This window comes from Anopheles stephensi, chromosome 2 (assembly GCF_013141755.1).
Source record: "Anopheles stephensi strain Indian chromosome 2, UCI_ANSTEP_V1.0, whole genome shotgun sequence".
NCBI lineage: Eukaryota > Metazoa > Arthropoda > Insecta > Diptera > Culicidae > Anopheles > Anopheles stephensi.
In genome coordinates, this window is record NC_050202.1 from 85,953,309 (window position 1) to 85,976,369 (window position 23,061).

The following is a 23,061-nucleotide window of genomic DNA, read 5'->3' on the forward strand; positions in this document are numbered from 1 at the left end:
GCCATTCCGGAGCAGTTTATTTAACTTGCTCATCATCGATATTTTCCATCGCGTTGGTTTTGTGGCTCGGGAAAACCCTTTTCCCGTGCTCGCATGCTAGGCGCGTTCGAATCGCGTCCCAACGAATGCGTTTAGGCTTACGCCCGGGGAAAAAGGACACAATCGATAGTTACAGTTTCGGATGGACTATTTTTAAGCGTTCGCTGCCAACCGCCGGACCGGGATTCGGTGAAACTATCGCAAAAGAAAGCGGCAAACCCCGAGGGCGGAAGGATGTAGTCAGCGAAGCAAATGTTTAAGGTGCTTTGTGCCGCAAAAAAGGGTTCTCTGTAAGCGGTAACCGATTGTGAACCGATTCCGATGAAATGGACTGAAAGGAAATCGATTTCGAGTCCCCGGGACTTTTCTACTTCCACCGCTCTCGTCGAGAAGGAAGATCCAAGAGATTGTCACTTATTTATGTTGGATGAAGGAATTGAATCAGATAACCCGAAGAGAGCCCCCATTTCTACGGGGGTTCGCTCATGTATTTAAGAATTCCGAAACCGATCGGTAATCAAATCTATCGGTGAAATTGATTTCATCCACTACTTATGAATAGATTTGTTATGATTTGATTACGGACGCATGAGAGACCTCCTGGCATTCCGGGCCCATTGTACTCAATCACCGGAAGGAGCGATACATTTTAAACCAATCTTGTAAATGTGTCTTCTCGGAAAGAAAAGAGCGTTACTGTTCAGGGGTCGGATAGATAGCAATCCTGAACGGTGGCTTCATTCGATTTACTCTTAACAAAATTCATCGAAAATGGAAATCTTCCTCTAGCAATCGTGCAGCAGGGGGAAAACATAGGCCTGGCAGATTCCATGCGTCGTCTAGGTAATTGAGTCATCTGGCTGCTCAACACCTGCAGAGAGATTAGAGAGAATCCAAATCAAACAGAAAGGGGAACGATAGTTCGTTACTAACTAGACCATTTTATCTCGTCGTTGGTAGCAGCGTTGTTGGCAGCGTCTTATCATGCATCAAATCATTCCAACTATTGTCCGCTCTTATCTGTAAATAGTGAACGGCCCTGGGATTAGCCGTCTTCCCAGAAGCCGTACGAATGCAGCTCGGGCGCGGGAAGTTGCAACAGTCGCTTAAATAAGCACAGGCGCACACCCGCCCAGCATCAGTAACGAAACGACCCAGCCGACAGCAAGTCTTCGGGGATCTGGATTGCAACCGTAACAGTAATAACCGCGTGCAGTATGGATTTTGTTTTCAGAGCGTTCTTTTTGCAGTTCCTGCTATTCGTAAGTGTTCGCGACGGTGCGATTGCGTTAGTGCTTTGAACTATAGACAGTTTCTGCTGCTCTCTGCCTACCTGCTACAGGGACTGCTGGTGCCACACGTACGACCGCAAACCGGAGGAACCGACTGCCATGGCAAGGACTACCTGTGTCTGGACGATGTGCGATTTCAACTTTGTGTAGATTATGGTGATGGGAAACCGACGACCGTTACCGATGAGGTGCAGGTCTGCCCGCAGGGAACGTTCTGCAGCAACAGTGGACACTTCGAGTGCGACTCGTTCGTGCCACCGTCAACCACGGCGGAACCTCACGTTAACGTAGATGATAATGGTAAGCCGCTGGTTTGAAGTTTAGCTCTTGTTGGACATTTGAATATTTTTAACCTCAACCATTCTTAGCTACGGCACAGCCAGAAACGGAAGAAAGCGCAACGAATGCGCCAGAAGTAGAGGTGGAGGATGCACCTTTGCCTGCTGAAGAAGTGGATGCCCCAGCAAGCAACCCTACGGCTACGGAGGGAACCACAAATGATGAGGACGCACCGGCAAATCCCGAACCAGTCGAAGAGGAAGCCACAACGGTGGTAGATGCGCCTGCAGAAGAATCTTCTACCGCAGCCGTTGAAGCGGAGACTAACGAAGTTCCGGCAGAAGAAGAAGCAGAAGAAGAAGAAGCTGCAGTTCCATCGGAAGGCACCGAATTACCGGAACAACCGTCGGAAACAACCGTAGCATCGGAGACGGTTCAACCCACCGAGGAGCCAACATCGGTGCCCGAAGAAGAAACGGTCGAAACAACGACCGCGCAATCAAACGCTCCGGAAGGCGAAGCAACGACGGTGGCACCAGCCGAACCGGAAGTAACCAATCCTCCGGCAGAGGAATCAACGACGCCAGCCGACGAAGAGACGACGGTTGCCCAGGAGACCGAACAAGAATCAGTTGCAACGGATGCACCCGAGGCAGAAGTTGGCGAAAACACGGAATCGGTTGTAACGACCGAAGAGACGGTGGGTTCGGAATCCGACCCAACGGAAGCGGTAGAACAATCGTCCACGGATGCATCGGAAGCCGTCACGACGGAGGAAAGTTTGCCATCGGAACAATCAACGGAGGGTGTTGCTTCGGAGACTGAAGAATCTCAGGACTCATCAACGACCGCATCTGCATCGGATGCCCCTGAGCAGGAGGAAACGGACGCCCCCGTGGAAAATGGTAGCGAGGCACCGGAGTCAACCGATCTTCCAGCTGCCGAGGAAACATCCGAGCCCTCAGTAGTTCCAGAAGTGTCAGAATCGACCTCCGAACCGTCGTCCGAGCCAGAGGCTACCGAATCGACCGTTTCAAGTTCCGAACCATCAACGGAACAAGAGGCTGTAGATACAACGCTTGCTCCAGAAACACCTGAACCCACCACCACCGTGTCTGAGGAGCCAGAAACTCCCGAATCGAGCAGTGTTAGTGAGGAACCGGCGGAGACGACGGCATCGGTCACTGAGAGCGAAACCACTTCAACTCCCAGCGACGAAGAAACCTCATCGTCCGATCCTAACAACAGCGAGTCCGGCTCGAACGAAGGATCCTCGTCCCAGGACTCCACGGAAGCCCCATCCGCCGAATCTGGTTCCGACTCGAACGAAAGCAACCCAGTCGCACCGCAAGCACCGGGTTCCAGCCCGTTCGTGTGTCCTGCTGCCGGTCGCTTTGCAAACCCTACCGACTGTCACAAGTACTACGTTTGCTTCTGGCTGCCGTTCGGACTGTACAGTCTCGAGCAGAACTGTCTGACCGGGTACGCGTACAACCCGACGCTGGAACGGTGTACGGCCGACCAGAGCGTTTGCTTCCCGGGCGAGTTTACGTGCATGGGACCGGGTCGCTTCCCGGATCCGACCGATCCGACCCAGTACTTCTGGTGCGTGTGGAACATGTTCGGCGGCTACCTGCAGTACAAGATGCAGTGCCCGCTGGGACAGGTGTTTAACCCGTTCCGTGGACGTTGTGCGTTTGTTGTAGCGGGCCGCGCCCTTCCGTTCGACGATATGCTGGACGAAGAAGAGACCGTTGCCGAGGAGTTGTCAACCCAAGCGGCTGTGGAGGATGTTCTACCGGTGGAACCCGTTGCTCCGGTGGAAGAACAACCGAAGCTGAAGGTCAAGTTCCAATGTCTGGAAGAGGGCACGTTTGCCGATCCGAACAACTGTGGCCGTTATTTCGTGTGCACCCTCAAGAAGCTGGACAAGTTCAAGAAGAGCAAGTTCAAGTGCGCTGCCGGCGAACGCTTCGATCCGCTGGTGAGCATGTGCGTTCCGGATGAGGATGCCCTGTGCGAGTAATCTCCAGGAACCTCAAAGAATCTCAAGCTAGTGGCTAGTTAGAAGCAGAGTGTAACAGGAATCGTTTCGTACGCAAATAAACTATTTATCGATAAATTATCATTTCTGGCAAGTTAGAAAAACACCGACCGAGCAAACATGTTTTGGGGGACATTCGAGTACCGCTTGATGACATTTCGAGAAGGGTCGCACATCCTTCGCTCCAACATTTCGGTACACACGTTGACACATGGCTCAATTGCGGTGTAATCGGTTCGAGTGTTGAACTCAATCATCATCCGCACCCATCGTAATGCAACTCAATTTGTAACTGTTCGTCTAAATTAATCGATTATCTCCACAAAACGAATCCGAGGGGCCCATCCTTTCTAGGAACTCGATCCCACTCGATCCCCGTCCGACTGGTTGATTGTGTGTGCGTAATGGCAAACATTAATTTTCCGCCACATTTGCGACTGATTTCGGTGGATGTGGCACGCAATGGCTGAGGTTTTACAGCGCGTTAGGCGATAAAGGTGATAAAACTTCAAACAATCTAATCCGCCAGATTCCCACGAGGGGTGTGATAAAAGTGCACTTGCAAATGACACCGCAATTGCAATCACTCACCCGGAAGTGTTACGCAGTGGCCCGGGCGAGTACTCAACAACAACAAAAAAGGAGAACACACAAGGACACGCGCTTTCCCACGCGTTAGAAGTTCACCGGTGTGCAAATATGTCGGCAGGGTGTCAAACAAAATGGACGGCACCGATGGCTGCGGCGGACGGCAATGGATAAATATTTGATGAAGCGTGTTTTTAATTAATTTTAATGGAAACAAAATAACCTCAATCTATCGGATGACAATTATTGCACCGGTGTCGGTGTGCGAATGTGTGTGTGCGTGAGAGGAACTGTTTTTTTGTTTTGGTGTCGTTGTGCGTGTCGTCCATTTGTTTTGTTCCCGTTTGAGCGGTTATTTTATCGTCGGGGTTGGAACGTTGGTGGCCCGTTGTTGTGCTTATGTTTTCGCACGGTTTTATCGCTGTTGTCATAATGCATTTTCCGATGGACATTTTTATTTCCTGTTTTTATCTCATTCTGCGTTTTTTGAGTGATTTTTATGTTGTTTTATTTTTGCCACGGAAATGTATATGAGCGTGTTAGGGGAAAACAATAACTTTAATAACTATGGCCATAAAAAACACACACACATCCTTTTCAATATTCTGCGTTTGCGATCACTTTTATACCGTTTTTGCATTTTCGCCAGAGTCAACCATCAACCCATTAGAGACCGGTAAACAGTCGCCAACGTTCGCCTCCAGCAGACACGGCACGATAGCTCGATGTTTACTGTAGCTGTTATCATTGTGCCTGCCAGCTACACGCCAAACGAGCAAAGGGATGGATGTAGCTGATTGTCCCCGACACCTTCGGGAAATTCCAAAACTCGCCCAACCATCATCACATGTGTGCGCGTGTGTGCGTGTGTGTTGGCACCATCAAATCAACCACCCTCGGTGGTAAGCTCCCTCCGGCGGTGCTTTGGTGGAAAAACAAAATCCAATCAAAACATCATAATTCGCGCCCCGCCGAATCCATCTCCGGGGTGTCTAGATTGGGATTGTTTTTCTCCGGCTTGCTCCGGCCGGAACGGGGAAAGCTCGCCCGAAGGTTCGGTACGGCTTGTGGATTTATAATCCCACATTTGGGTAGAGAAGAAACGAAACTTTCACCTACGATCTTTCCCCAGAATTGCCCTCCCCTCCCCACCACGGGGAGGACCTGAGGAGATGAACCCTTGAAGAGAAAGAAAGAATTCGTCGAGTGACGCTGCTCGCCACAATCGCACGTGTAGCGTGTGGAAAAATCTCGCTTTGTTTGTTGGGTAACCGTGCCCGAGCTTAAAAGGGATCAACGACGGACGGGGACGCAGCCAAGCGGGGCTGTCACCCGGCCCGTACGAACAAAGCGAAATACGAATGTTAAATAAATCATTCAAACTTTAGCGACGGTAAAATTCAATTACGATTCATCTCGGGGAATCGCACACATGCACACGTATCGTGGCGTACCCTGGCTGAAGGTTTAATCCTGTCGCACTGTGGGTTAAATGAGTTATTGGTACGTATTCGGTATTATTGCTAGATTTGATTTGTTTAATGTAACAATGTGAATTTCGCGCTTGAAAACCATAAAAGAAACGAAATTCTGCACCTATTTTAAATTGATTGTATACAAATTGCATACCTTTTAGGGGCATCCAATTCAATTAGCCAAATGTATGCAATTCGAATGACACGCTACAAATTAACGGCAAAAAATAGTATTTTTACATAAATTATTGTTTAAAGATTTTTTTTTTTTTTTAGATGGAGCTCTTCCTTCTGCAATGACGTAAAGCAATTTCGATGGAAATGTATTCAATGATACGCTATATCTCTCATCTCTTCCTCACTGTGCACACCATCGCACATAGTAAAGTAAATTTCTTCCCCGTTATCCCCCACAACCCAAACCACACACCCACCTCACCAAAGGCACAAACGAACCGTAGAACCCCATCGGGTATGTTTTCTTTCACCGCCAAGTCCACACGAAATCCCCGGATAACGCTAGTTACGCTGAAGCAACCGGCAGCACAGCATCACATTCTGTGTTTTCATATCCCATAACCAAAGAAATATGATTTGGCCAGTTGGTTCTTTGTTCGGTTACCGAAACAGCGAGGTCCCACTGCGAGAAAGGGTAAAGCATAAAATCAAATTGAAAGTCACCGGTAGAATGGAACCGAAATCCCTACCGTACGGAGTGAAATATTCACTGGCCCTAATCTTTGCCGTTACAAGCGCCAACCGTTTAAGCCCCAAACACGCGATGGCTGTGGTTTCTTAACGGGGGTTTTTCTTCTTCTGATGGGATTCGGTATCGAAAATAATTAAGGATATGGCGAATGGTTCTCCGCGGACGAGTACTATCGTTTTTATTGTAAATTCATACGATGACGTCTCGGCAACTTCTTGGAGGCGATGGCAATCCGCCCTCGGAGCAGCTTGACCTTTTGCGGGGAACACTTTGTCATATTTGAATGCTTTTCTCACGACAAACAAGGATCCGATGGTGTTTCTTCCTTGTTTTTTCTCTGGCTTTTTTTCGTTTTTATTTCTACGATCGATACGCACGGATGTGTGGTGCTTGCGTCAGCAGTACCATTTTATCATCAAAAAGCCAGCCGAAGCGGTCGGGAAAAAGGGGCGTCGATGGCCCCGGATCTCGCAGCAGGACAGCCAGGAAAAGCTGTTCGCTGTGCCAAAGCAAACAAACCCGACAACATGCCCAACCCCGGGAAAAGGGCATACAGAAACCGAGAACAAGTGACAGCACATCGCGCGCAAAGTGGAACAACAAATAGACGGATTTGCTTAGCACACACACACACTCGCTCGCTCGCTCGTTCAGGCTTGAAGTCAACAATGAATTGAAGACGCTTCCGAAATGCGGTCACGGCTTTAACCGCTACAGTGTGGCAACAGCAGTGTGGTGGGTATTTATTTTCCTTCCCTATTCTTGTTTTGTTCATCCACCGTGCTTCTTTAGAATTCGCACGCCGGGTAGTACTTATATATAGGATGGGTGCGTGGGTTTTCCGTGAGCGCGTGTGTCTGTTTTTCCGGGAAACAGGACACAATCATCCGGCACCACCTTAGCGACGGAGCTTGATTAGAAACGCATTCGAATCGCTTCCCGGGACGTACGCCAATCATCCGTGGACGCCCCGAAGTGGACCGGCCAAACGGAAGCGGAAACGGATACATAAACGGGAAAAGCTATCTTTCCCCGGTGCGGTACCTCCGGCTGAAGGGACGGCGCAGAAAGAATGAAGTAAAAAATGATACATCCATGCTCACGAAACACACACAAGTGGGAATGATGGAGGACGGACCTCCAGGAACGTCGTGGAGACTGCCAGCCAGCCTGCCCGGGGGCAAAGGCATTGTGTGCTTCATTGTTTGTTTTGTGAGTGCCTCTCAAATTCAGCGATGTGTAACTGAAATTGGATTATGTTGAAGGACCGCCCCGCACGCCCACCGACAGTTTCCGGATGGTGGCCCCTGCCAGGCCCACCCAACTGACCCGCTTTCCGAACGCTGAATAATGCATGGGCTGGGAGTATGAAAATATAATTTTATTTCCTCCCCTTCGATACACATACACACACACACGTGTGTGGTTGGCTGGGAAACGGCTTACTAACTGAACGAGTTTTCCCGGACAGGGGACATCGTTTGGCAGCGCTTTGGGTTGTTTTGGGGAGGGGAGTTGTTCGTTATGGGTTATGGGAATTGGTGTGGTGGATGGGAAAACCGCAAAATTTGTCACATTTGCCACGTTTCAACCGAGGGCACTTATGTGTGCCGGGCGACAAGGTGGGCCGGGGATTTTGCAGAAGTTTGATGAGCTTTGGAACAACCGGGAGCAACACTTTGGTGGAAAGTTGTGCCGTGATGCCGAAGGTGTGTGCGTCGTTTATTTGGCGTTCTTAATGCTTCCTGGTAAATTTGCCTTCCAGCAGAAAGTTTGGCTGTAAAGTTCGGACCGGAGATGATCGTGCCCGGCCCGGCGCACCGGCTGTATCGGATAGAATCCTAACCGACAGATTTGTGGGCTTGTTTTTTTTGCGGTTGATTTCTGGGAACGAAAGGCATAACGCGTTTTTGGAGCAGTGGCTCAATTATTCACGGGTTTGACGGGTGGAAAATTATTCTGCTTAAATATCAAATCGTGTTTGTATGCACGCAACGGTTAATGGTCTATCGTTTTACTCCGAAAATGTGAATTAAATTAATTCCAACGAACTGTTCAAACATTTACGCCTAAATGCATGCAATCGGTACAACATTTAAATTGACAAGCGGAAGCGAAGCAGGCCTTGCCGATTGTTTCCACCGATTTGTTTTCAATCAAGAATTGATTCCAAAAAAGCGTTATTTTCTGTCATTTAAGTTATAGTTGTAAAATATCTACGTGGTGGGCGTCTTAATGCTTCGACTACCCAGACCCTCAATCCCGTACCCCTTTTTAAAATTCCAGTTTCCTTCCTTGCAGCAAAAAGATCAACCCGGGTGCACTTAACCGCTTCGAGCGTAAACATCAACCTTATTCAATTTCAGTCATTAGGCTAAATGAAACGTTTTGACATGCGGCGACCGGATGCGGCCAAATTTTTAGGTCGACCCGGAACGGAGCTAAACGTTCGGGCACGCTAAGCCTCGCCATCCAGGACACGCTCGTATCATTTTATCGGAACGAAATTGCTTTCCATCAATCAAATTATACCGACCGATCCCGGAATCATCATAAATTAAGGCCCGAAAAGCGAAATTACTACCAGCACTACGGGGCAGGTTTTCCCCCAGTTTAGCGCTGGACAGCGTGTCCTTGTACCGGATTCGATCCACCAGCATTTAGCACCCACCAAACATCCTCCAGATGTCTTTGAGCAAGAAGCAACCAATCGGTCTTTGAGAAACCTGCGTGCGTTGTAGTAAAGGCGTCTTCTTCCTGTCTCACTCCCAAAAGTTGGACCTCCCCTGGGAAGGGTCAAAAGTTCACTGCATGAGCAACGGAACGGTGGATTATGCGCGGACGATGAACGTGTGCCGGTTCATTCCCATCGTCCCTTCGCATGGATCCAACCTTTTGAACCGAGCGAAACGATGAGAAATGACCATACGAGGAAACGGAACGGGTCGTGGAAGTCGTCCCGGGTGTGTGTGTGTGTGTGCGACAACCGTCGAGGCATCCAGAAGCCACCGAAAAAGGGCAAAGCGTCAGCATGTGCGCATAGCTCTTAACCGGAAAACAAGCAGACCGGCAAATATGTTTATGTTGCCAATATACACGCTCGTAAATATTTTCGTACGATTTTCCGTCCGGCCACCGGAATAGCCTTTTCCCACCCCCTATGGTCACCATGTTGGGTCACAAGGGGAATGACCCCCAACGGGTGTTGTGTGGGGAACGAGTGCGTTGGTTAGTTAGTACGAAATAAAATGAACTGCGCTCGGTACTCGGCACCGGGTTTCTTTTTGGTGGTGTTCCGCGTGCGTAACAACTCCAGCTCTGGGTGTAAAACCCGACGGGCCACAGTTCCGCGCAAAAACTCCGGAAATGCGATGCAATCTCGAGATAAAACAACGGAACCCGGTGCTGTAGACTGCGTGCGATGGGCTCGGAATGGGAACGGAGTAATCCAGTTCGCTGCCTTCGCACAGCACGAGAGCATTAACATAAATTTGCTGTCTAGATTTTCGCACTTCGACATTCAACATGCCACCGAGGGTCGGGCTGCCGACCATGCCGAAACGGAACGAATGGCTTCGGTGAAGCATGGCCAGGATTTCATCGTACCGGGACAAGATTTGTGCAATCGTTCGTCGTCGTCGTTGTCGGTGTTGTCGCAGTCATCGATAGCCTTCCGTCTGGGTTTGTGGTGGACATTCACGCCGGATCAGCATTTTCCGAGCGTGGAGAGAGAGGGAGAGAGAGATTAAGTTCAACTTCATTCACACACCGAAATAGCATCCCAAGATGCCGTTCGATTCGATCGTTTTCTCCATCGTCGAGGTCCCCTTTTTTTGCTGGAGGACGACTTTACTATTTTCGCTGTCCCGAGCACGAGCATAGCGAAAAAGGCCCTTTATTTTATTCACATTTTCACTTTATGAATTCGTTTCCTTCCGAACGGGAAAATATCTACCGACTTCCGCTCGCAACGGTGTGGACCTTGGTTCTGTTGGTCGGTTGAAGCGAAAAGGCAATACGAAGCAAGGCAACAACCGCACGGTGTCAGCTGACGGTGGTCGAAAGCCGGCCAGGGTTTCTTTGAGCTATAAAATAAAATGGAATTACTTTATATGGGCAACTATAAAGCCTCCTACAGCAACCGGTTCCACTGACACTCACACACACACACACACACACACACACACACATGCGCAATCGGAGTAGGGTGAGATTTTATTGATTGAATTTTACCCTTCTCTCTGGTCGCTTGGCTTGGTTTGGTGGAGTTTCCCATTTGCGCCAATATTTTCGCCCACGGTCCCACATTTACGACACCGTTGGCGAGTACAGTTTCAGTAAAAAACACACACACACACACACACTCGCATAACTCTCGATTCCGGCGTCCTGAAGGACGCCTCGATGGTGCGTTCTAACTGATGGAAGGAAATTAGATTTCGGCGTGGGCATTTTACGACTAAGTGGCTAGCCGGCTAACCAACACACAAAAAGGATCCGCCTCCTGGTGCCCTGACTGTGTGCGGTAAGTTGGGTTGGGGCTCAAAGATTGATAAGAAGCGATGGGAGCGAGTAATGTAATCAGCGATGTATACAGGACATACACACACACTCACGCACACAGGAAGAAGGAAAAAAGATTCACCAAATCCGATCGATTTGAGGTTTAAGAAAAACCGATTACACACTGTGTAACACGAACGCTCTCCCAAGCAGCCAAGTGGATTGGAAAGATCCAAATCGCCTTAAAAGTAGCCGAACGGCATCGAAAAAAGCGCTTAAAGATTAAGCTTTACTTAACACTCACTAATAGCCGTGATAATCAAATCCTCTTTCTGTGCGTCAATTTTGCCACCAGGACACTCGTGCAGAGATTTGCCGATTGCTCTACCTCGGTCCGAGAAAATTGCTTCGAGCGAGAGATATAAACGCGTTAGCGCTAGGTTCGTGATTCGCTTCTCCAAATACGGAACGGTGCATAAAGTTAAAACAAGGCTTCGCCTAAATGGAATCTATACTTATCGGCTTTGTTCTGCTAAAAGGTTACCGTTTCGAGGGCGTACGGTTGGACCTGTTGCTTCCTGGGAAGCATAATTTCGACCCGTTGATGTTTCGCTAATCCACCCTCGGAACGGCAGCAAATGGCCCCGGGCAGATATTTCGCCGAACGCAGCCTGCATTCGCTCACGGAACAACAGCAACAACCGATGAAACGGCCACGGGTTTTTGTCGTTTGTAAAAGTGTGCCTTCATCGCCAGGGTCCGCTGGAAAAGCACCTTGATAAGCGAAATCATTATCGGACGCAACACGGTACGACGGTACGCATCGAAAAGCGGCATCCATCCATCATACGCACGCCGGCTTAATGGAGGCGCCTGGTACGTCACAGTCGCAGGGGCTGGTAATTAATATTTCATAATGCAGCCCGAACCGGGCGCGTCTGTCACTTCATCGTTCGTTCATTAGCCCGGCTTGATTGATTTACTATCTGGATGGGTGTGTGTGAGAGCGCCTCCGTTCGAAGATATCTTAATGATGCGACGGGTGACACACGGAAATGGACGGTATCGGAACCATCTTCTTCATCAACACCGTCATCATCATCATCATCATCAACGCGTGTGAAGGCGTTAAAGCTTTCTGCATACTCTTCTTTCTTGAGTTGAGAACTTTTACTTCACGGAGGTAAAGCAGATTTTCCACCACAAAACTGGTTGATAACAACAACAACAAAAAACTCTGCCAAACCGCAAAACCCTAACCTGGCTTCTGTTTGGAAAAATGGTCTTAAGACTAAAGCTTTTTCCCGGCTGCATTCGCTTACGGGCGCACAAACAAGGCTTACGGGCTAATGGCTTTCACCGTCACACGGCTACGGGTCGTCGTTACCGGGTCGAGCTTTTGCTGCATGCAATGCTGATGATGGCAATGTGAGCATAAGCCGTGCCGTAATGTAACCACCGACCGAGCGCATTGTTTCACATTGGCGGATCCGCTTATGCTTTTCCCAGCAACACAAATACACACACACACACTCAGACAGACACACGCGTCCATAACAAAGTGCTGACCAAAAAGCATCATGCGGCCTGCTGCATCTTGCTTCCAGATTAATTAATAACCCAAGCGAAACGGAGTGAGCTTTGTCGTTTATCTCATTCTTTATTATGATTTTTTTGTTTGTTTCGTTTTGTTCCCTCGAAGCAGCGCAAAAAAGCCCTGAATCACTAGCTAAAATTTTGGCGAGCCTGGGAAAAAAATAAGATGAATCACTCCGAAAACCATGTAAAATGGAGCAAAAAATAACGACGCGCTTCTCATAAGCTTTTCGGGGTGGAAATTTTGTACATTTAGGCCTTTTGCTTCACGGTCACCGTGAAGCGATTCATTTCCTCTTCGGGTTCCTAAATCAACACTCACATACATACACGCGCGCACACACACACACACACAGCCAACACGGACCAGATGGCCGCCGGCTGGCTCATGGGTAACGATGCTTTAATAATGTAGAAGCTTTCCCCGAAGCAAATAAATTATCATTTTGTAGGTTTTTGGGCCAGGAGTTCGTAGCAGGCAGATTCATTCGCCTCGATGCCTGGTGCGAAAAAAAAGGTTGATGTTGTCCGCGAGCAAATGAGACATAATCAGGCGGAAAGTTTGGGCGAGAAGGCTCGTAAATTTTACAGGCCGATTGGTTGTAAATTTGATACTGCTGCTGGTGTCGGAAATGTGCGTTTAGTCTCATCACTGTATGCAGTTTTTCATTTATATTTAGCTCATTGTTTTTATTTAAAAAAAACCTCAATAAAAACTCAATATCAATAAATCCCCACGAACACAATTTCCCTACCGCCCACAGCAAGCGGTCGGTAAACAACTGTCCACCTAATTATGCTTCCCCGTTCGCACTTTGACGCACTTCGATCGATTCATTGTGAAACTTTTCCTCCCAACTATGCTTGACCACTTTACGTCTCCAATAGCGCTGGGCTAGTTCAATGGCACCGCAGTAGGGAAAGAAAAACGACTCCACTGGAAATTCCAATTTCACCACACAGCAGCAGCAGCAGCAGCAGCAATGGAAGAAAAAAGGGCACTCGACTCGAATCGTTTCTCGCTTTTCCTACGGTATGTTTTTGGGCGAGCTGGTTTTCCTCGGGGTTTCCCCATCTCGTTCGCGTTCCAGCTATCGGTTAAAACTTTCCTAATTTGTTGCACAACTGGCCAACTTAAGCATTCACTAAAATTCTTGCTTATTAGTTCGGGTGTTGGTCTCCGAAAATTGTCATGCTTGTTTCACTCCACCAGAACAAGAAAGAGAGCGAGAGAGAGAGAGAGAGCATAAAGTATTGAACACAAAAAAAGAAGCAGTAAGACGATCCTTCGACCACCATGCTCCTTCATTGCCGTGCGCCAGTATGGTGGGAAATTCATTTCGTTACGATTCAATAAAGTCCAGCGTCTGTGAGCTCGGACAGAAGGCAAAACTTTGTCCCTCTCCCTATCTCTCATGCCCCTCACCCCTCTTTCCTCCTGGCGTCTGCTGAAGCTGTTTGGCAATCTTGGTCAACGAGTCGGTTGTTTGCGTGCTTGTCTTGTGAACTTTTCGTTCCAGAAACTCCGCCCAGCTCTCAGCCTCACTAGCAGCCCCCGCATCGCAGTCAGGGAAATTAATTTGAATTTTCTTCTTCAAAAGCACACACCATGGGAGAGAGAAAGAAAAAAAAATCCACACACACAAGCTAGTTCAATGCTCTTGTTCACTGAGGGCAAAACAAAAAAACGTATTCGGGCTGACTTGTTGGGTTTTGCTGGCTCGATTGCTTATCTGCCAGACACCAGGTCTGCCGGTCCGGTGGTGCCCGTGATGGAAACGAGGACGATCAATCAAGCACACGGATCTGTTTCGTCTTCGGACCCTGGCAGCCCAAGCCGGGCAGTCAGTCGGTGGGATAATTTAAAGCGAACTTTGGGGCAGGCGTCCAGCAGCGAGATACCGATTAGCTTGGCGAGCGTGGTCGATCTCGAGGCTGGGATGCTTGCCGATAAGCTTCGCATCCCTTCAAGCACTGCGGACGGTAAGATTATGTACCAATTTCTTCTAGTGGTTTGGGAATGAGGCATACAAAAAAAACTTGCCCATCAAACCGACCGCAGGTGAGCTCACTCGGCCAGTGAAAAATAAAACATCGCAACAGTATCGAATCGAATCGATCAATCAACGTGTAGTTGCGTACCAGAGAAAATGGAGAACCAAGCACTCTCTGTTGATTTGCGCTGCGAGCACCTGCCTAACAGGTGTACCTTCCAATCAACTTTCAATCACCGCACAAAAAACGCTGGGTAAATTTCTGAAGTCAGCCCCATCACCGAGGGAAACAATGCTGATGAGCAGCCACCCGAAAATGGCACACCACTTTCGGGGCGCGTTAATTGAATATATTTTCCATCCCACACACACCCATCAACGCTCGACTCGGCTCACCGCGAAAAATTCCCGTAAAAAGTTAAAAGAAGAAACTTTTTCCACGGGCGGGATTTTAAAATGGGGCGAAACAACAACAACAAAAAAGTCCCCGGGTCTCTCCCCTAATCGATGTATTGCTGACGAAACACATCGAACCGCGCTACAACACGCGTTACGTGGTCGGGCGTTGTTTTCTTTTCATCCCTTTTTTCTTTTCCACTGGCCGCCGCTTTTCTTCGACGCGTTACGGGACGAAAGCATCGAATGATTAATGAGGTATGGTGCTGTAAATTTATATATAAAATTAAAATTGATTGATTACATCAAACAGCACCGGCAGCTGTTTCGGGGCTAGCCGCCTGCAATGGGTTGCCGGCAAAGTGCGGGAAGGAAAACCGACTCAGTGTGCTGTGCGAATGTGGGTAGCAAAATTGACTGACTACCACCCTGAACATTTTCGCGTGCGGAAAATTGTTGCCACCAGCAAGTAACGACAGAGCAAACAGTGTAAGATGAACAAAAAACACACCAGCGAACACACCGGGCAGAAGGATGATGAAGGAAGATGGCTGATGATTGTTGATGGTTGATGGGAAAATAGCAACATCGTCGACACATGGTTTGTCAACGCGCACGCCGAGCTTTTTTCCACCGCAAAACCCCGTTACGCACAACGCGGGGTGTGATGTTTTATGTTTCCTCTGTTCGGCTTTGTGTTCGTTGTGACTTCCTTTTTTGCTGCCCAGTTTTCGAGCCTCCACCTCACACCCACCGCCCTGATGAGGGGATGCTATCGATCACAACATTTGTCCAATCTCCGAACACACACCACGAACAGAAGGGAAAGAAAGAAGGAAAATCGGGAGTAAAAAAACCATTTCCCACCGACCGGACGTTATGGTTCGTCAGAGAGAAAAACGCGTACCGTTTACGGTACAATGACCGAGCGTGAATGTTTTCCATCCGCCCAACTGCTGCCATGCTTGCTGCTGGTTGGGGTCCGCATCCCGGAACCCCGGTTGCGGGTGATATTTATGTTTGATATACGATGACATTCCTCCCTTGCACGGATCACGGTCACGGATGGTGGAAAATCCCGTAGATCCGTGCTGCACCTGATGATGGCCTGTTGATGCAGCTGGGAGGAAGCGGATGGACACGGCCATATTCCCCACCCACCCGAAGCTCGGTTAAGCCTCCCCGGTTACATCGGACATGAGCTGAGCCGGTGCAACTACGACTACGCAATCTACAACCGGCCATCGTGCGGCATGTACACACGTGGTATTATCTCGCGAACAAACAGCACCGGGAATCGTAATGCCGGTTCGTGTTTAATCTGGTTCACCGGGAAATTGCACGGTGCTGCATTTTGCGTGGAAATATGCAGCGCAGCCACAATCTGATAACGAACACACGGTGAAAAAAACCCCCCTTCCCCAAAGTTGTGGCAAAGTGCGAGCGAAGGAGCGGGCGCGGATTTAAACAAGTGATTTTAAATCGTACCGGACGTTTGCTATTTATCCGTAGCCAGCTGGCCAAACTAGCGCCAGTAAGGGTGAGTTGTTGAAGTTGGGGTGTTTTTGTTTTTTTTTTGTTTTGGCGCAGAAAATGTTTTCCCAGATTTCGCTAACCCTTCCCCCCCCCCCCCCCCCCCCCCCCCGCTTGTGGCTGGATTATGGTTTAGGGCGAAACATACAATACTCGCACAGATAAAAGTACGTAATTATGAATTTGGATTTGGTGAAGAATCTCATTAGGTTTGCAATTTTGAATTGGATAATGTTGCAGCTGCGATGTCTGGTTTTCACTGGAAATCTAACTCAAAAATGCTATGCATGCTATACGTGCAGGAAAAACTCGGTTCAATGTAATTTTATGCACGATTAGCTGCTAAATACCTGGATGTGTGGTGGTTTTTTTTTTAGAGAGTAGCGAATTCCTAGAACTGCACGCCGAATCGACATGATGGTTTAATGGAGTGAAATTGTTGTCATGCATTTTTTTTTTTGCGAAGTTAATAGCATTTGTGGTTGGAATTTCAGATGCATCAAAAATGCAACTACTACATTTTGATTCAACTCCGGAACTCGCGTACGTGCTGGGCGTGGTTTAAAAAAATGCGCCCAAATGTATACAATTTGCATTGCTTTCGACAGCATCTACTAATGGGGAGTCTACGATGGTTTTAGCAAGTAAGCTGAACATTATTGTCTGCCGACAAAAAAGTTTTGTGTAGGATTTAATCCCCTTCAGTTAACAACGGTCGTTTGCTTTACATTTCTATCATTATTCTGAAACCGTAAAACATGTAACGACAAATCTTTAAAAGGTGCGCAATGATTACTAAGAAAAATGGAAATAAAGTTTCTTGCTGCAAATGACAGGACTCATCTTGTCATTAAAAATGAAATAAAATGGATCATATATTTAAAGCAAACATTGCTATGAAGTAGTTTTCGGGCCTGAATGCTTTTCCAGTATTTTTGCTATTTGAAATTGCATAACTTTAGGCGCCATAACTTTATCTTTCCTGTGTACTTTGCCCTGGTAAGTACCGCGTATATCCTTAAAAAAGCTCCCTTGATTGATTGTAGTACGATGAAATGTTTCAAAAATGAATAATAACATCAAACTCATCATTGAACTTGTCAATTGGCTCCTCAACACGCACAAGATCTGCAGCGTTCTGAGAACCTCGCGAATCTAACCAGAAGCAGATGAGCCAAGCTAAAGCAACGCTCAAGCTGCTTCGACGAAAACAATATACAAGTGAGTAACAAACTTGCAACATTCCACCCTACAGACGTTCTCGTACAGCAGTGTGATTATCACACAGAAACCGCGATCTCCCACACTCTCGCGGTAATATTCATATCCCGGACAGGTTTTGTCATGCTGGCAAAAATCTTCCACACATTACCCCCATTTCCAGCTCAGCCCTTGATTGAATCGCAACTGCTGCTCTGAATCTGTGCGCGAAATTACACCATTCGACCCATTCCTCAACACCGGCGTTGTCTTGAACGCTGATTTGAGGCTCGCATCAGAACCACCGCAAGTAAGTCTTTGTTGCGAAGTGTACATGGTTTGCAGTGTTGTGTAGCAGGGAACGAAAAACCAGCGGCAAGTCTTCGCCTGTCTTCAAGATGGTTCATAGTTGTACATTGTGCTTCTTAGAACACAGCAGCTAGCGCCCAGAAAACTCTGAAGTAGTGACTACACTAGAGCCTGCCGCAAGCCATACCCGGTGATGCACGATGAAGCAGAAAACAGGCAACAACTTTGCATCCCCCCTTACCATCAGCTCAGCTCAACCTTGGGTGCAAGAAATGTATACATCTATATATTCGTAACATGTCGCGACACTGTTCCCAAACTTGCTCACCGTTTTTTCACTGCAGGCACTTCCCGTCCTGGAGTTCCTTCGCGATTGCCGGCGCTAACCAAGCGGCGAAACTTTTGCCTACGATGCTAGAATTTGTTGATTCACGAAGGCTGATGATTTTAAATGTCAATTTTCAATTAGCATCCTCGGCAAACGCGCACATCTCCAGCAGCGAGAGCGTCTACGTGCCGACACACAGGGCAGTCAACAGACAGGGCGGGTGTTGTTATCGTGCTCTGCTTACGTATCGCACGGTAAGAAAAACACATTTCCTCACGTTTACGCAAGATAACACGATATGAATGGCAAGTGTTGGCAGCACCGTGCAGCTCCCGGTTACAACTTACAACACGGCGAGCTTAGTGGAGTTGCTTTGTAGCGCCATCGACGGACAGATATCGGTGTCGAAGCGTATCCTTAACCTGGCGGTAATGGTACGTGTCGAGGTTGAAGTCTTCCTTAATTATTGCTCACCTTCAACCGGGTGGCCTGTTTTACGCTAACTGCGTCATAGTTAAAGAGAACGCGCATTTGTTAAGAATGTTGTTCCAAATCATGGTTCAATTTGTCTAAAAGCTTCTTTTCATGCGCTTGTTTATGCAAATCGGCAGTTTCTTTTGCGGTTCAGCTCTCTCTCGGAGAGAGAGAATGCGAGAAAAGCTTTTCCATGCTAACGAAAACACTAACAAATGGATGCATTAGTCATCGATTTGTCAGGTTATTTTTACTGCCGAAGATGTCAGGTTCAATTTTACGGCCCATAAAAAATTTGCGACTCAACGCAACTTTTACAGCGCTGCAAGAAAATGTTTAAAAATAAACGTAAGATTGCAAACATTTAGGGGCTTAAACGCAAAAACCAAATCAACATTCGAACCAATCGTCGAACCAATCAGCGCACGCTTACGACGGCAGTGCAAGACCCGTCCGACTGATCGTTAAGGAAATGTGCACGCCTTTGTGAGCCGTTCAATCGTGAAAGAAAACAACACTGGCTTTCTGTTGCTTTCTGTTGATTTTACGGCCAAAGTTGAGTTGCGTTTGGTTCGGCGGGCGGACAACAAGTTGTTGGCAATCAGCATCCTAAACGTCCCCACTCTGTTTAGCCGTGCGGAGATGGCTTTTTGATTTCAGACTGAACAAATCTATCCATCTATCTGTGTGTGTGTTTGTTTCGGCACAGATTTTCCTCGTTTTCTTCAGGTGAACTTTAACAACTCAACGCTGGCCTGGCGCTGGGACGCATCCATTTAAACTTTTATCTTGCTGCTGCTTCTCTTTGATGCTTGCAGCCAGACAGACAATCTGCGTTCGGGATGGCAAAAGTTTTTAACGCGTGCTGTTAGCTGTTTGCTATTCGCGCTGCCCGCTTTGCAAGTGAAATTGAGCGATTAGGGCAGAATGGAACATGCCAGTAACGAATTGACTTTGGGCATCTGCTCCCTGGAATCGATTCTGCCGGTGGGAGGGAGGATAGCGAAGGTTAGGAAAATTTCGCGGAAAATGCTTCAAAAGACTGGCTTTGACTGTGTATAAGGTCGATGGAAGACAAAAAATCGTCTGTAAGCTACTGCTAATGAAGCTGTATATCCAGGTGTCTTAAGCAGAGAGTTGGCGAGAGCATCTTGGACAGAAATAGAACAAATTCCGTCTGGGTGGAGCCAAGGGTGCCACCGTCAACAGGTGATGTTGTGCGTCTGATTCCAGTCAAAACATCGTTTGGAAAATCTATTTTAAAATCAACTGCAAACGATTCGCGGTAAAAGTGTCTCTGGCCGTTATTTCTATTTTTATATTTTCCAGCAAAAAAGATCCCCAAAGAAGCAAAATCGCTTCCCGATATTCCCGGTCCAGCCGAGAAAACTGTCCAATGATGCTTTGACCGGTATGGTGTGTATTAAATCATTCTCTGTGTTTCTTTAGCCGAAAACTCGCCCAATACTAACCTTTTCTTTCCTTTTGCGGGCAGCAAACTTCGCCATTTTTCCTCCGAGCAGTGACGCCAATGACGATGACTTTTTCCCATTACACCGTACAACTTGAGCCGATCGTCAGCGATGCGATAAGAAGGAAAACAATCACCCTTCGAATGATTTCCCTTCCGTTCGGCAGCGCGGCTGATCGTTGAAAGGTTTTGCATTGAACTGCTGTTTGTTAGCGACGCTACGCACAATTTATAAGTACGCACCAGGAAACAAAAAAAAAGGACCCACAACAGCGAGCGGAAAACCCCGAAGCACCCCCGTGAAAAAGAAAACCCGAACTCGAAACTAAAACAAAACGCAACCGACCGAACCGAAACACACAAACACCCACCAGGAAAATGCTTCACTAACGAACGGCTTTCCTTTTTTTCTTCCTTTCCGTTTGGGGGCTACAAGATGATGGTTGGAAGCGTGGTCGGTTCCGTCGACCCTTTTGCCGATGATATTCGCGCGATTAAGTGCGTAGAAAGCGGGCGGAAGATTTTTCGGCATCGGTTGCGCTGTGAGGCCAGTCACAAAACCACACGGAAGGAAAGCATACGCCCTCCCATACGCACTAAACGATGGCATTTTGTTTATGCTAACGATCTTGGTGGCTTCGTCCTGTGCCACATAGCCACACAGCCGCGCGCAACAATTTGTTCGTCCGGGAAAATCTTGCCAGTCTGCCTGTGTGTGTGTCCATGTACTTCCAAGAGCTTAAAGCAACAACCTTGCTCACTCGCTTGCTTGCCTGCTTGCTTGCTCGGTACGTCCAGGAAAGATTGCAATCAAATTTTACACTCCAGTCGCTTACAGTTTTCATCTTTCGGTGATGTTTTACCATCCGTCGTTTTCTTTTTATTCCTGCAGCAAGCAAACCCAAAATGGAGCACGATTACAGCGGGCTTGTGGCCGGGCAAAGACGCTCGAGTCGCCCGAAATCTTGGCCGGTGTTTTCTTTTAATTTAGCTCCCACTTTTCACTTCAAACATTCTGCAGCACAAATGGTCCATGTGGCAGGTTATTATGATCATTACACGAGCTGCCGGAACAAAGCGCCTCGGTTCCCTTTTGTTTTGCTGCTCGACCGCGGTGCCATTTTTAGAGTGCTTAATGGTTTCTGCAGTTATTTGCTTTCACTTTACCGGGCACGATTTCAATTCCGTCTGCGTGACACTTTATTATTGTAGCTTCCAGCGAACCCAACCTTTGGGTTTTGGGTTTGGGCGTTCGGAAGCTCGCACGTGAACGCAATGCATGTTTTATTCACCGACGCGCGGTTGTTGTGTAAAATTTATTACAATATCTCCACGCATATCGCCCTGCGAGTATCTTGCTCACGGTTGCGGTGAGCTTAAGAAAAAGGCGTTCTCTCATCGTTTCCGTTCGTTGGGACTGATTTATTTGAAACTGGCCTCGGCACGGTGAAGCGGGGTGCACCGAGCGGGTGTTGACAGATTTTCCACGTGCGTTGGAAAAACGGGGTTTTCACTTGTACGCCACTCCACCAACCGCTCGTGGCGTCAACCGCAGGACACGTTCATACCATAAATCAACCCACGCACACACACACACACACACACACACAGGTTCACACGAATTTGGTTCGCCCGCAAAAAGGGTCTGCGGTGTTTGGCAGCCCTGCTTTTCACTTCCGCTCGGGTTTTTCACCAGCTGTGCGTTGAAAAGCGTTACGATGAATTATGAACTACCGGGAAAGCACTCGCGAACGCAAGGAAACAGGCTGCAAACACCAACAACTGAACCACAGACACACACACACACAAACACACACGTCTAACCACACGGAGCAAAACGGAACGATTTTCACCAGTACGGCTCAAGACTCAATTTTCCATCGTAAATCCACTTGCTTTAGCGCGCGCGAGACTATCTGTGTGTTCGCCATTCGCAGCCGCACGAGCGCCTGACTGTATGTGATCCGCACTACATCATAACAATTTGGGCGAACGACAAGACGAAAAAAAAAAACAACATTCGCAACGAAAACAAGGTGTTGTTTTCCCGATTTCGAGCGAACGATCCGAGCATCCGTGCCTCACCCAATCCATACGTGCAACACTTTGCTTAATCACTTAATCCTTATTATTCCTCTGTGCGTCTGTGTATGTGGAACGCCCACAGCTCACCGCCACCTGCAGTTTGGCAGCCTAGTTTTGGGGAGGGGGCGGACGCCTTTTCTCCAAATAAACCCTTTCCGAGTATTCACAGGGGTGCTGCTTTTATTATATGTCGCTTCACGATTACTTTCCTTACCGGGATCGCACACAGTTCGTTAACGTGTTCCACGAAAATCGCCTTACGCATTAGATTGGGCTTTATGTTTTGTTTTGTTGGTGGGAGTGTTACGCACGTGCTACACAAAACGGTGGAAAAACTAACTGGCCCGTGTCCAACAAAACGGCAGCTGTCAAAAAATTCGCCCTGCACAACAGCACCGACCGGGCGAGACCGTATCGGCGTATGTTTCGACGTCAACTGACAGCTGGCGGTGGGAAAAACAACTCGTTGCGTTGTGCCGTCGTGCTGCGGGTGCGATTGGTTTGGGCCCGAACCATGCCAAACCCGAGCCGTGCCCGAACAGGCCTGTTTCGTGCTGTGCGTGCCGAGCTGTGTAGGAAGCGTTACATGCAAAGCGGAAGAGAGGAAAACGCTTCAGAAATGGAATTTTTCCTTTCTAGCGAGAGAAAATCCGAAACCGGTAAACCGAGAGCGTGATTTGCGCATGCTGTTTCGTAAGCGTTTTGTTCGTTCACTTGTTTTGGTTCATCGCGTGGAAAATATTTCG

General features: G+C 48.0%; 2 protein-coding genes across 5 annotated transcripts in view; one reads left to right on the forward strand and one right to left on the reverse strand.

Annotated features, from left to right (window-relative positions):
• Window positions 1-22,762, reverse strand: part of LOC118504934 (hemicentin-1-like) — an 88,953-nt gene extending 66,191 nt beyond the window's left edge. The window contains exon 1 of one of the 4 annotated variants that reach the window (XM_036040028.1): window positions 22,530-22,762. The gene's annotated coding sequence lies outside the window, so the exon portion shown is untranslated. The remainder of the gene's footprint in view (window positions 1-22,529) is intronic. The other 3 variants (XM_036040031.1, XM_036040029.1, XM_036040030.1) reach the window with 3 other exon arrangements.
• LOC118504933 (cell surface glycoprotein 1-like) lies at window positions 1,101-3,760 on the forward strand. The gene is made up of 3 exons (XM_036040026.1): window positions 1,101-1,301; window positions 1,382-1,631; window positions 1,700-3,760. The coding sequence occupies exons 1-3, from the start codon at window positions 1,257-1,259 to the stop codon at window positions 3,634-3,636; spliced, it is 2,232 nt and encodes a 743-aa protein (XP_035895919.1). The 5' UTR covers window positions 1,101-1,256; the 3' UTR covers window positions 3,637-3,760.
• Window positions 22,763-23,061: the final 299 nt, after the last annotated feature.